Source organism: Pristis pectinata, chromosome 5, assembly GCF_009764475.1.
Source record: "Pristis pectinata isolate sPriPec2 chromosome 5, sPriPec2.1.pri, whole genome shotgun sequence".
Taxonomy (NCBI): domain Eukaryota; kingdom Metazoa; phylum Chordata; class Chondrichthyes; order Rhinopristiformes; family Pristidae; genus Pristis; species Pristis pectinata.
The window spans coordinates 86,207,961-86,222,190 of record NC_067409.1 but is presented as its reverse complement, the minus strand read 5'-3'; the positions used below and the strand labels follow the sequence as shown (position 1 = coordinate 86,222,190).

The window sequence follows — 14,230 nt, the reverse complement described above, 5'->3', positions numbered from 1 at the left end:
ACTTACTTTGTGAACAACAGGCTAGAGAAAAAAAAAGAGTAAAATTAAAACAGTGAAACATATTTTTTATTATTAACTCTTCACAAAGTTAATCAGTAATCTAAAGCCACTTTCTATGTGTGGATTTGCTCACTATTTTTCAGAGCCCTAGGTAACCATTAGTTATAATAAGGGAAATTTTCTTGAGACAAGGTTTGGATCTGCAATGGCCATCATCTAGATATCGCAGGTGCCAGTTCAGCATCCAGCAGCGTATGGGCACACTTGTGACACTATTCTCACATTAAACCATGTAGGCAAGTATGGCCTTTGAATACCTGTTGGGAACGGACAGATCACAAGGCCATGCTACTTTAATTCCAGTGCTGCCATTTTGCAGCTTAACACTCTATCCAGTGCCTTTTCTTAAACACATGTGGCTGAGCATATGTTCAGCAGTAAGACAGACCTACCCACCAGTGCCAACTAAATTCAGATCGGGAAATTGCTTTATGCAACTCCTCCATTCAGTCCACAGGGGTGGCTCTGAGTTTCCAATTGCCTATCACTTTGTTTCCATCCACTCCGGCTTCTCTGCCCTTGGCTTCCTATACTGTTCCAACACAGCCAGCACCAAATTTTCTGACTCGGCACATTACAGCCTTCCAGACTCAAAACCGTATTTCACAATTTCAGATAATCAGCCACTCTACCAAAATAGGTCTCATATTTCAAGCATTTACTACTTTTTTCCCGTGTCCTCTACTAACAGATTTCAAATTTCATTCACCTCCTCTGAGAAATACTTTTTGCTGTTCGGTAGCCAACACCACCCACTTCCAGCTGGCTCCACTATCACTGTTAGCATGCATTCTCTTCTGCCCTCCAGACTGCCCATGCCCTTCATAGACTTTCTCTGTTGTTCACTCCACCCCTCCTGCAAGCTAACAATTCATTTTGTCTCTGACTTGTCCCAGTTTGGATGAGAAGTCATTGACCTGAAATGTAAACTCTATTTCCCTTTCTGCAAATACCATGAATGCCTATGAATATTTCCCATGCATTTTGCTTTTACTATGGTTATTTGTGGGAGGAATGGTAGAACTGGTAAAAGCCCACTTTCTGTTCTGGATACTCAAGACTGAAGGCTTATTGTGAGTGTCCCAAGCACCATCTCCAACAGGCAGGGAGGGAATGATCCTGGTCGAGAAGGAGACAGAAAATTGTGCTTGTAGAGCATCAGCACCTCGTTTTTTTCTTTGTTTGTCACTTACTGCATTATTTCAGATGGTACATCAGAGAAAACAGTTTCCAGTGTCAGCATCAAGCCCAGACCACTGCATCAGTATGATGTTTTAAACTTTCCACACCAGGCACTTCTATTACCAACTTAATGTCAGATCAGCTCAATATGTGCAGGGGACCCATACGGATCAGGAATGGGACTGAGAATGAACTTTCGAAAGGTAGCAGAGGCCGCTATCATTTCATAAGTTTGTTTTAAATTCAATCTAGGAGAAAGGACATTTTTAACATTATTCCATCATCTAATCCCAAATACCATTTTACATTGATTTTCAATCTTAAAATAATTACTTGGATTTAAAAATAATAATTGGAAAACCTGCCGGAATTTAAGGAAATTGAAACAAATTCTAAACAAAATTTGGTTTCACTTTTTAACGTTTCTAAAATTCTACTCTTTTACCAAGAGACTCCAGCTTAAAAAAAATTACTAGACAGGAAGAGGCTTTCACTTACGGCAGTTGTCTCGTATATATGCTACAAGGCCACACGACTGCAAGGAAATTGAAAAGGTACAAGTTTTTAAACAACCTGTGGATAAAACTTCTCTATCAGACTCTATTTGGATGCACATATAGTTAGTTACGTACCGTTTCTGATCTGTGGCCAGGTGGTCCTTTGGGGCCCTGATGGAGATGAAAGATAAAATTTAAAAAGCTCATCTATTTTCCCATTTTTTTTTAAGATTCCCTACCCCCCTTTTGCTTAAGGTATTACCATCTTGCTGGTTATGTCTGCATTCTTCACCACATAGCTTTTGTTCACTGTTGAACCTAACAGTGATTTTTTTTATCTAACAAGGTCATTGATCATAAATTGGATTACAGCAAGTTCAGCCTGGTCCCATCATCAACTACTATTCACCGTTCAGTAGGAGTCAGCGGAAAGTATAGTATACAGGAAGTCCCCGGGTTATGAACACCCAACTTACGAATGCCCGTACTTATGAATCGACCTTCATAAAGCCTATTATTTTAAAAAATCGAGTTACACACAATGGTTCGTACTGACGACGGGCGGTTCGTTAGTACGGGACGAATGAGAGGAACTGTAAATATTTACATGTATGGTTTAATGCAATGGTTGTCCATATTCACATCTGATTGTGAAGAATTTCAACGTTCATTCATAAAACATTGTAGAAGAATTGATTCACTTGCACAATGATTTGAGTTAGATGCTTTCTGAACATCCGACCGTGTCTTAGAACAGAGGTGGTGAACACTGGATCCAGTTCATTTATAGAGCCGATAATCTCTTCAAAGAGACTTTATCTAAAAAAAAATTCTCATTTTGACGGCAAACAATAGTTTTTTTATATATATATATACACTAAAATATATACACATAAAACAATCTTACAGTTAATGATGGATAAATGTGGGAGTGGGTGGGAAGGGTGGTCACGGAGACAAGACACCGATAGACTGTGAAGTGTTACTTCATAGAACAACCGTGCTCCTTCTCATCACCACTATCACCTCCTTTTAGTTCAGTGACAACATGGATATGGTGTATGTTGGTTATCTGCTCCATACAATGCCGGGGGGTTCCTTTGAAGTTGGAGCAAATGAAAGCAAACTGCCGGGGGAACTCAGCGGGTCAAGCCGCATTCTTGTGTCTCCTTTAAAACTGGAATTGGTTTCTCATCTGCGCTTGAGAAGGTTCACGGTAAAGAGAACCCATCGGATCTGATGCTTCCATCAGGCCCGAGTAATGACCCACACTGGTTCTGTGGATCAAGTGTTCATAACTTGTCTTCTTATTTAATGATCATGCTTCTTCTTAACTGTGATGATGAAAGATGGGAGAAGTGAATTTAATTGCATCCCCATTCTGCATCTGATTCAGAAATAAAATGCTGGAAATGCACAGCTGGTTGGTCAGTTTCATTGATGCGCAGTTTTATTGTGACAGTTTCTTTAATGTACGGAATCTAGGCAGCATTGAACAGGCTGTGAAATTGACAAATGGTAAACACAATATTCAGGTTCGGCAGTGAGTGTAACTCTGGGCTGAGAGTTATTCGCACATTGAGGCCTCTCGTGTCCCCTGATAGTGTGGCTGTCCGCCTGACACAGACACCGCAATCGATCCTCTTTCTCATAAACGTATTTGATAAAGTAAAGAAATGCTAATAACTGCTCCACGTTCAGTTAACATCACCCACGACCCATTGAACCTTAACTTGCTGCATCCCGCATGGAATAAAAAAAGAATTATTATGATTACTGCATTATTATATTTATGATGTTTTAGGTAAAATATATACTATATATTTTAGGGCCTGTTTTGTGCTGTATGGTTCTATGGTATATACTAAGACAAACATTTGACTAATTGATGCTAGATGTGAACTGTACGTAACTGTTCCGACTTACATACAAATTCAACTTATGAACAGACTCAAAAACAGAACTCGTTCGTAATCCGGGGACTTCCTGTATTGAGTTGTGCAATTCATTGCCTGCCTTGGATTGCTATGGTGCTGGATTATCAGCAGGTGGAGTCAGTAGGAGAAGAATAAGGGTTGACTCCACCGAGATGAACAGCATATGCTTTTGTCTCCTTTAAAACAGAGATTACAGTGGCAATGAGATAAAATTGACCTGAATTGGGTAATGCCAACATCCTGTACATTTCTCTAGAACCTGTGAGTGATAAGCAATATTTCATTATTACAATTAAGTTTCCGTTGTTGGGGATAAAACTGCAGATCAAAAAATGGCAATAACTGGGCAGGTGCCATAATTCACAGAATCAAAAGAAGACTTTGATTCTTATCTGAAACAACTGATGGGGAGGTGCAAATGATATTACTGAGAAAAAAGGCAAATATATTCCTTGTTATTTTGGGCCCCGCAGATTTTGGACTTTTCAAAAGTCTGGTTATACAATAGAAACTGGAGGATCTGTCTTACACAGAACTTGCTGAAACATTATCAAAGCATTTCTACCCCAAGCCAATCCGCATTGCAGAACAATTCAGGTTTCATTGTCAGCACCAAGAGGAAGGTAAAGCTTTTGCTGATTACATCATTGCATTGAAAGAGCATCAAGCCTCTGTGTTTGTGTTGCATTCCCACATGCTGCCCTCTGCAATCAAATGGTCTGTGGTCTATGACGCAAGCTTTTAAAAAAAAGTTATCACAAAAAAAATTGACTTTTAGGACAACCTTTGATACCACACTCACTTTGGAACTTGGCTGTGAGGATACCTAGGAGTTAACAAACCATTCTGACCTAGAACTTCTGTTCAAAGAGTCCACACAGCACCAGAATGCCAAACCACAAAGTGGACCTCCTCCATTTCATCAGCAAACACAGTGCCCTCAGGAGAACACTCCTCAAACAGTTGGTGCGTGACACAAGTAGGCAACCAAATCCCTGACAGAAAAGTTGCCATAATTGTGGAAAAATACGTCACTTACAGAGAGAATGCAGAAGTGTAAAATGCACTGTTCATGCACAGTACATGACTGACACCAAACAGGATGCTGAACCAGAGGAAGAGCAATTTAGGATATTAACTGTTGACGCAACTCAAGGGAGAAGTGATGGAATTTACCTCTAAAAGTGAAAGAATGTAGCAAAATTATATTTTAGAATTAAAACTTCAAAAATTGTTTAAAATGAACAGACCTGAAAAGAAAGATCAGCTTGGCAAGAAAATATGTATTGGTAACCATGCTGGGAGAGACAGATTCTCAGCTTATGACCAGGAAAACCAGTGAGCATGTAGCTGGACACTGGAGCATACATGTCACTTGTGCTGGACCCTGTATAAAAGGATGTGCCTTATCAGCCATCAAACATACACCTTTGGTCATATAGATAACATTTCCATCATGGGAGAGACTCAAGTTCCAGTGGAGTATGGAGGCAATAGTCAGATCCTGCTCATGGTAGTGGTGAAGGGGAACAGCCCTGCATTAATAGGGCAAAACTGACTGGAAAATTTCAAATTGAATTGGGAAAAGGTCTTCATACTACAAAACAAAGAAAAAGTTCCACAGCATGCACTACAGGAAGCATCAGTTAGATATGCTTGTATCTTTAGGGAAGCCTATGGGAAGATAAAAGATTTCAACAGGAAGATCCATGTAGAAGAAAGAACTGGATCATCTGGAGAAACATGGCACCATGTCAGGCACAGAGCAAAGTAACTGGATAGTCCCTATTGTAGTCATCCCAAAACAAGGCAGTGAGGCAAAGTGGTGACAAGGTCATGGTAAATTACTTTTTAAAAGCTGAAACATATCCATTATCAAATGAAGAGGATTTATTTGCAACCTTGGCAGGCTAAAAGTTCTTTACTAAACTGTGACTTATCCTTCACTTACCAGCAGCTGGAGTTGGATCCAAAGTCGGAAGCCCACCTCACCATTAACATCACAAGGGCTATACAGATACATTCAGCCAGCTATGGAGTTTCAGCAGCATCAGCAACTTTTCCAGCACAACATGGACCAAATTCTGCACAGCCTGGACCATGTCATCTGCTTCATGGATGATATCCTGGTTTCAGCACCCACAGTAAGATCACACAAGATCACAAGACAAAGGAGCAGAAGTAGGCCATTCGGCCCATCGAGTCTGCTCCATGAGCTATACTAAAAACTATTCCTATCTAGCCCCAATTTCCGGCATTGTCCCCGTATCCCTTGATACCTTGACTAATTAGATACCTATCTATCTCCTCCTTAAATGTCCCTAATAATTGGGCCTCCACAGCTGTACGTGGCAAAGAATTCCATAATTTCACTACCCTCTGGCTAAAGAAATTTCATCTCTGTTTTAAACTGGTATCCTCTAATTCTAAGATTGTGCCTTCTAGTCCTGGACTCACCCACCAAGAGAAACAGCTTAGCCACATCTACCCTGTCCAGTCCTTTCAACAGTCTAAATGTTTCTATGAGGTCCCCTCTCATTCTTCTGTACTCCAGTGAGTACAGTCCAAGAGCCAACAAACGCTCATCGTATGTAAGCCCTTTCATTCTGGGAATCATCCTCGTAAATCTCCTCTGAACCCTCTCCAACATCAGTACATCCTTCCTAAGATATGGGGCCCAAAACTGCAAAGAGTATTCCAAATGAGGCCTCACCGGTGCTGCATAGATCCTCATCAACACTTCCCTATTTTTATACACTATACCTCTCAAAATGAATGCCAACATAGCATTCGCTTTCGTTACCACCAATCCGACCTGCTGGTTAAACTTTAGGGTATCCTGCACAATTACCCCCAAGTCCCTTTGTACTTCTGTACTTTGAATTCTCTCCCCATCTAGATAATAATCTGCCCATTTATTTCTTTTTCCAAAGTGTACAACGGCACATTTCTCAACATTGAATCTCATCTGCCATTTCTTTGCCCATTCTCCTAAACTATCCAAGTCTCACTGCAAGCTTCCTGTTTCTTCAATACTCCCTACTCCTCCACCTATCTTGGTGTTGTCTGCAAACTTAGCCACAAAACCACTTACTCCATCATCCAAATCATTAATGTACAGAGTAAAATGAAGTGGCCGCAACACTGACCCCTGCGGAACACCACTAGTAACCGGTAGCCAACCAGAACAGGATCCTTTTATTCCCACCCTTTGCTTCCTGCCAACCAGCCAATGCTCCACCCATTCTAATATCCTACCTGTAATTCCATGAGCTCTCATCTTATTAATCAGCCTCTTGTGCGGCACCTTGTCGAAGGCCTTTTGAAAGTCTAAATACACAACATCCACAGCCTCTCCCTTATCCACTCTACCTGAGATTTCTTCAAAAAACTCCAATAGGTTGGTCAGGCAGGATCTTCCCTTCACAAAACTGTGCTGGCTTGGACCTATCTTTCCCTGCACCTCTAGGTATTCCATAACCTCATCCTTGAGGATCGATTCCAATACCTTTCCCACCACCGATGTCAGACTAATAGGCCTGTAATTTCCTTTATGCTGCCTCCCACCTTCCTTATACACCAGAACTACATTTGCGACCCTCCAGTCCTCCAGAACCATGCCGGAGTCTATCGATTCCTGGAAAATTATCACCAATGCCTCCGTTATCTCTAAAGCCACCTCCTTCAGAAACCCAGGGGTGCACCTCATTCGGTCTGGGAGACTTATCTGTTTTTAGTCCATTTAGCTTCCTTAGCACCTTCTCTCTAGTAATCTTAACTGAACTCAGTTCTATCCTCTGAGACCCTGTCTATCCAGTATATTGCTGATGTCCTCCACAGTGAAGACCGATGTAAAATACTCAATTAGTTCCTCTGTCATCTCTTTATCATCCATTATAATCTCTCCCACACTGTTATCGATTGGTCCTATATCAACCCGTGTCTCTCTTTTACTCTTCATATATTTAAAAAAACTCTTTGTATCCTTTCGAATGTTATCTGCCAACTTCCTTTCATAATTCATCTTTTCTTTCCTAATGACCTTCTTAGTTTCTTTCTGTAGGTTTTTAAAAGTTTCCCAGTCTTCTGTTTTCCCACTAATTTTTGCTTCCTTGTATGCCCTCCCTTTTGCTTTTATTTCAGCCTTCACCTCTCTCGTTATCCACATTTGTACCTTTTTTCCATTCAAAACCTTTTTTCTTGGAATATATCTATCGTGCACTTTCCTTGTTTCTTGTAAAAATTCTATCCATTTCTGCTCTGCCGTCCCTCCAACTAGCTTACTCTTCTGATCAATTTGGGCCAGTTCCTCTCTCATGCCACTGTAATTTCCTTTGTTCCACTTAAATATACAGATGCACCTGCTATCAGCTTCTCCTTTTCAAACTTGAAACTGAACTCTATCATATTGTGATCACTAGTTCCTAATGGTTCCTTTACCTTTAGTTCCCTAATCACCTCCGGTTCATTACACAGCACCCAGTCCAAAATGCCGATCCTCTGGTGGGCTCATCAACAAGTTGCTCCATAAAGCTATCTCGTAGACATTCCACAAACTCGCTCTCCTGAGATCCACTGCCTTGCTGGCTTTCCCAATCCACCTTCATGTTAAAATCCCCCATAATTATCTTAACGTTGTCCCCCGAGATGCTTTTTCTATTTCTAACTGTAACTTATAGTCCACATCCCGGCTGCTGTTAGGGGGCCTATATATAACTGCTATTATTGTCCTTTTACCCTTGCTATTTCTTAGCTCCACCCATAAGGATTCCACCTCTTCTGACCCAATGTCCTTCCTTTCTATTGATTTTATATCATTACTAACTACCAGGGCCACACCACCTCCCTCTGCCTACCCACCTATCCTTCCTATACACTGTGTACCCCTGGACATTCAGTTCCCAATCACATCCGTCATTAAGCCATGACTCAGTAATAGAGCACCTGACAAACCAGGAGAAGGTCATGGCCAGATTGCAGCAAAATGGCATCAGAATGAAGCTACCAAAATACCAATTCCTGTAAAGATCAGTCGAATACCTGGGCTATAGATTTGAAGCTCAATCACCATCTTGCAATCAATCAGCAGAATGATTATTATTCTGAACAATTTTCTTGCTTTCAGGAACACAGCTTACCATTGCTCCTGGAAGCCCAATCATGCCTGCATCACCAGGATCACCAACGGAGCCAGCAGTACCCTAATTTTATAAGAATATTACATTATTTTATGTCACCAACAAATTACAGTGATAGTTAAATTTTATTTTAATTCAATGATAACTGTGACTGAAACTACTTAATACACTGAAATTATCAAAATTATCAGTATTTCTGAAATAGCATTCAGAATGTTTTAAGAAGGGGCATACATGGCAGTGCAGTGATTGGTTTATCGAACCCATCTATTGAAGCTCATTAAATATATCAGTACTTTCTCGAGGATCTGCTATCTAAGATCAATTTTACACAATTTAAACATCCTTCCAGTGCACACGTTTTGCAAAGTATTGGTGAAATATTCATCCAAATTTCTCTTGTAAAACAGATGAGCAGACTTAACATTGTTAAACCTAAAATTTGGATCACAAAGTGCCTGTTTTTAAAAGTTAATGGTGCAAAGTTTGATTTTACCCAAAGTAGGTTATGCAAAACCTGGAGAAATCTCATAAATCATAACATTTTATGGGAACTTCCAAAGGGTGTCCACATTAGTATGCCTGAGTTTCCCAGAATCAGGCATACACCTAATGATGTCACTAATTGCACATTGCATGTTTCTGTCCACACCAAAGTAAGTTGGAGCTCAAAGATCCACAGAATGATCGCTGTGAAACTGTTTCAGTTGAACTAGATACACATTGTGCTCCTTTGTTGCTTATCTCATTATTTATGGGGATGGCATGCTGACACTGGGACCACTGACTGGGACCATCTGCAGGCTCTGCAGTTACCTTCTGAAGTCGGTCGTATGTGCCTAAGTTATCAGGGAGTATTTTCTTCAGTAATCAGTTGCTGATATCCTCACTTTGTGTGTCAGAGTTCTCAGGGCAAAGACAAAGATATATCTATCAGTAAAGAGCCTACTCCCACTGAATCTTCATAAATACTACACCCTACCTAGAACTCTCAGTTGAACAATGCATTCACAGGTTCAGAATTTCCAAGGCTGGCTCCACCGAGATATGCATCATTCTTCAGGAAGACCTTCAGCCACACCCACATGCCTGGATTGCTCTGCTCATGGAGGTAAAAGTTCCAACTTTCTCTCCACAGGATCCTTCTAGGCTACCTCAGCAAACCTTTGCCTTAGCTCCCAACGAGCTGCTCAATTCTTTATTAATGAGGACACCCAAACACTATATTCAAAAATAAATAGTTTCATCTACTCTGATTTCAGTGATGACAAGGTGGGATTTTGGTCACTGAGATTTTCCATGTTGCTGGCTTCACATGAGTGCGGGCAGCCAATAACTATGTCCACATGCCCATAAGGACTTCTATTAAGAACCAAGACCTTTTCATCAACAGGAAAGGCACCTATTCCCTCAATGGTCATGGTCTTCCCCATTGATATCAGACTTCTGAACCAATCTTCTCTTTTACATTCCCTTCCCGGTGGTGCTGCCATATTCTCTGACCCTAAATTCTACCTCTCTCACTTTTCCGTTATTGTCACTTTAGCATTTCTTTTTGCACTACTTCAAATTGCACTACAACCTTTGCATCATTCTACTGTTTTGCACTCGTCACTGTATTTATTGTTGTATTTGTTATTACTGTGTACGTTGTTTACTCAGTGAGCTTCATGCGAGCAAGGAATTTCATTGCACCCTGGTGTATATGACAATAAACTAATTGAAATTTGTTGTGGGTTATAGGAAGAATTTCCTCATGAAGGCCATGTTTCAGGAAAGTACACATAACTCTTTCTGCCTGAGGGAAGTCACACTGTTGGACACTTTCTGTGGCTGGTACTATTCAGATAGATGGAAAAGAAAAGATATCTTTATTAGTCACGTGTACATCAAAATGCACAGTGAAATACATCTTTTTGCGTTCCTGAGAATGTGCTGGGGGCAGCCTGCAAGTGTCGCCACTCTTCCGGTGCCAACGTGGCATGCCCACAGCTCCTAACCTGTAAGTCTTTGGAATGTGGGAGGAAACCAGAGCACCCGGAGAAAACCCACTCAGACGCATGGGGAGAATGTACAAACTCCTTACAGACAGCGGCGGGAATTGAACCCAGGCGCTGGCACTGTAATAGCGTTATGCTAACCGCTACACTACCGTGCTGCTGAGAGAGCTCACACCAGTGAACTCTCAAGCACAGCTGCCAGCACCAAAAGAATCTGATGAGTTTTTCAAAATGTGCTCTTGCTGGTAAAGGACAGTTACAAGAACAAAGCAGGAAAAAGAGAATAAAAGTCAGCACAAGATACAATCCTATATTTTGGAGGAATGAAAACAAGTTGAGAGTAATTTAAATGAATATCCTACCCTGCGGCCTCTTATTCCTTTGGGTCCTTTTTTACCAGGAACTCCAGGTTCTCCATTCAGTCCCTATTGCCATGATAGACAAATACTGGTCAAACAGTAGTGAACTTTTAAAAACAATGTTAGACAATAAAAACTGTGACAGTTACCTGTGGACCAGGATTTCCAGGGATTCCTTGTGCTCCCTATAAAATATAATTTAATTATTTTTAATCCAAGTACATATAATCATGTAGGTCAATAATTCTATTGATTATTTTACTCATAATCTTCAGTAATATTTATGCCATTAGTGCACTTAATCATATTAGGCATGAACTAATCAATACTTCCTAACAGAGGTAGGGTCTGACTTTCTTCAGCTTTATCTAAAAAAGAGCCTGGGCAATCTACACGTGCAAAGTGCAGGAAAATGGACCAGAGATTTACAATGAGGGACCCTCCCACAACCTTTACACCTACCTGGGATTTTCAGGGCTTCCCCATTGGGAAGTACAGATCCTTTGACCGCAACATAAACAAGTCCAAAAAAAGTCACGTAAATGAGGCAGGAAGTGGGATTGTTGGATGGGGGTTTGTGAGGGAGGAGGGATCTTCCTTGATTGACATTCATCTCCTCCTCTCTTGTCAGTTGGGTAACCAATTCTATTGCTGCCCAAAGAAAGCAGGAAGGTCTGAGGCAGAAAGACAGCATGGGCAATATTCACTCTGTTTCTTTCTTGCCCTAAGACAGAAGGTTGCCAGAAGCACTTGCGATTGTCTTTAATTATATCCAATCATTGATATGGTGCGCATTTCAAACTGACAGGCTTTGGTTCATTTGAATTCGTCTTTACCCAACATACTCCAAGGAATGCTATATATGTTCCCTGTAAGTGAGGAAGTTATTCATATATTGGGTTTGCCAGTATATTTTTAGAAATAGTTTTTGCTTTCAATTCATACTTCCGCACTTTGAAGGAAAGTGAGTCCTCCCACGGTCCTGGTCAATTCATACATCAACATACACAACAGAAAAGTGTATAACAGATTATCTCATTCATTATTAGTAGGAAATGGTTATTCAAGTCTTAGATGTCACATTTGCATAACAACAATTGGTTAAAAATAATTAATTGATCATGCAGAACTTTGGAATATTCTTAAATTGTAAATGCAAGTCTTTTCTTTCCCTTTATATTTCATGATTCAGTCCTCTTTGGATTGGAGCTGGTTTGATATTTGGTGGCAGATTTAATCAAATGAGCGTTGAATTCGGCAGATTTGGATTAGGCCAAAGACCTACTGATGATTGTTGAGACATCCTTTTGAATTTACAGCAGCTAAAGTAAAGCCAAAAGATGCTTCCTGAAGCACGTGATAATGCTTGTGTTCAGTGCTTTTCTGCACTGGCTACATATCCAATGCTGTAGTTAAAGTATTCAGCTTCCTAACCCAACTACTGGGAATTCATAAAACATAGTTTATCGATTTCTTTACTTAAGAGTAAAACAACATCTCTGCATGAAGTGTGATCAAACAGCATTACTAAAACGTGAGAGATCATCCTCTGTAAAGACCAATCAAAAATAAAAATTGGCATCCAGTTTCAGGGAGTTGCTGGAGATGACACTGGGACATTGGGAGTTCCTCCCTTCCAATGACTTTGATGTGGAATTCATCCAAGCATCTAGATTGCTAATGGAAAGCACATAACAACTGCAGGATCTTAAATGAATGAAGTAATTCCATTGGTATATATATCTTTATGTTTTCAGGATCTTCATATGGAACAAGCACTGGCTTCCCTCCCAGGTGAAGCGCCACTGCATCAAAGTTCCATCCAAATTTCAGAAAATGCTGGAAACACTCATCAGGTCAGGCAGCATCTATGAAGAGAAAAGCAGTCAATGCTTCAGGTCCAGGACAAAAGGGTCCTGGACCGCAAATGTTAACTATTTCTAGCATTTTTTTTGTTTTTATTTCAGATTTCCAATTTTTTTAGATTTTCCATCCAAATTTTTTCCAATTTCATTTTCTGCTGAGGAAAATTGTTGATAGCAGGACACCAAAATCTTTATACTTGGGAGGTTGGGGGGAGGTGGCAACTGGAAGTTGGCTTTTTGCTGATATTGCATCACCATGTCCAACAAACATTGCCTCTACCACATCTGGAAATCCATCAACATAGTTTAAGAGCAAACAAGTACCATGTGTTTCCACGTCATGTTTAGCTAGCTTTTAAACTATTTACTGTACCTTCGATAATAACATCTAGCTAATAGAACACACCAAGAAATGTAATGGAAGTAACTCAAGCAGAATTATCTGAATGTCAATGAACAGTAAATATATTGCTCCCAGTTAGAGCATAGAACATAAAACATCTTTAATTATTGCCGAGGTTATTCACAACTTGAGAGCCCTGTCTTGTTGAAGTTTTGTCAACTGTGCTCAGTTGGTGGAACTCTCACCCCAAGTCATGAGAATCTAGACTAACAATTTAAGAGCTACAATGAGTAAAAGCAGAACAATTGCTATTATGATTAGCAAAATGACGCAAAAAAGTAATGATATGCATTTAATCAGAAACATTTTTTTACAAAGATAAGGCACACCTAAAAATTGTTTTCAAATCAAGAAACAGAATACAATTTGGTATAATCAGTATTTTGAATGGGGAGCCTCACTTATTAAAAAAAATCATAGAGGCACAGGCAGCAACAACAAAAATGGTTCTCTGATCCATTTTCCCACGGAGGATGTGGAATCTGTGAAATTATGCTACACATAACAATAATATTTTTCATTACCTTTCTGCCTTTTGGTCCACTGGAACCAAATCCATGCTTGCCATCCATCCCCTATGTGGTTAAACAAATTTAGAAATGAAATTGTACAATTTACTCAGAGCTTTTTCTCTAACACACTATATTTTAAGGAGATGTTATTGAGAACAAAGCATGGTTATAACAAGCCCTTCATCTGTTGGAAAATCACCCAACAGTCAAACTCAGACCAGTAAGTTTCTCAATGAAAATCAGCCCAAAGAATTTTGCATTATTCCTGCAGAATGAC

At 40.1% G+C, this 14,230-nt stretch overlaps 1 protein-coding gene across 1 annotated transcript in view; it reads right to left on the bottom strand.

The window, feature by feature from the left end:
* Nucleotides 1-14,230, bottom strand: part of LOC127570984 (collagen alpha-6(VI) chain-like) — a 117,880-nt gene that overhangs the window by 19,955 nt on the left and 83,695 nt on the right. The window contains exons 27-33 of the mRNA XM_052016955.1: nt 13,966-14,016; nt 11,323-11,358; nt 11,177-11,239; nt 8,815-8,877; nt 1,875-1,910; nt 1,741-1,777; nt 7-21 (exon numbers count right to left, since the gene is read on the bottom strand). Coding sequence (XP_051872915.1) covers nt 7-21; nt 1,741-1,777; nt 1,875-1,910; nt 8,815-8,877; nt 11,177-11,239; nt 11,323-11,358; nt 13,966-14,016 — 301 coding nt within the window. The remainder of the gene's footprint in view (nt 1-6; nt 22-1,740; nt 1,778-1,874; nt 1,911-8,814; nt 8,878-11,176; nt 11,240-11,322; nt 11,359-13,965; nt 14,017-14,230) is intronic.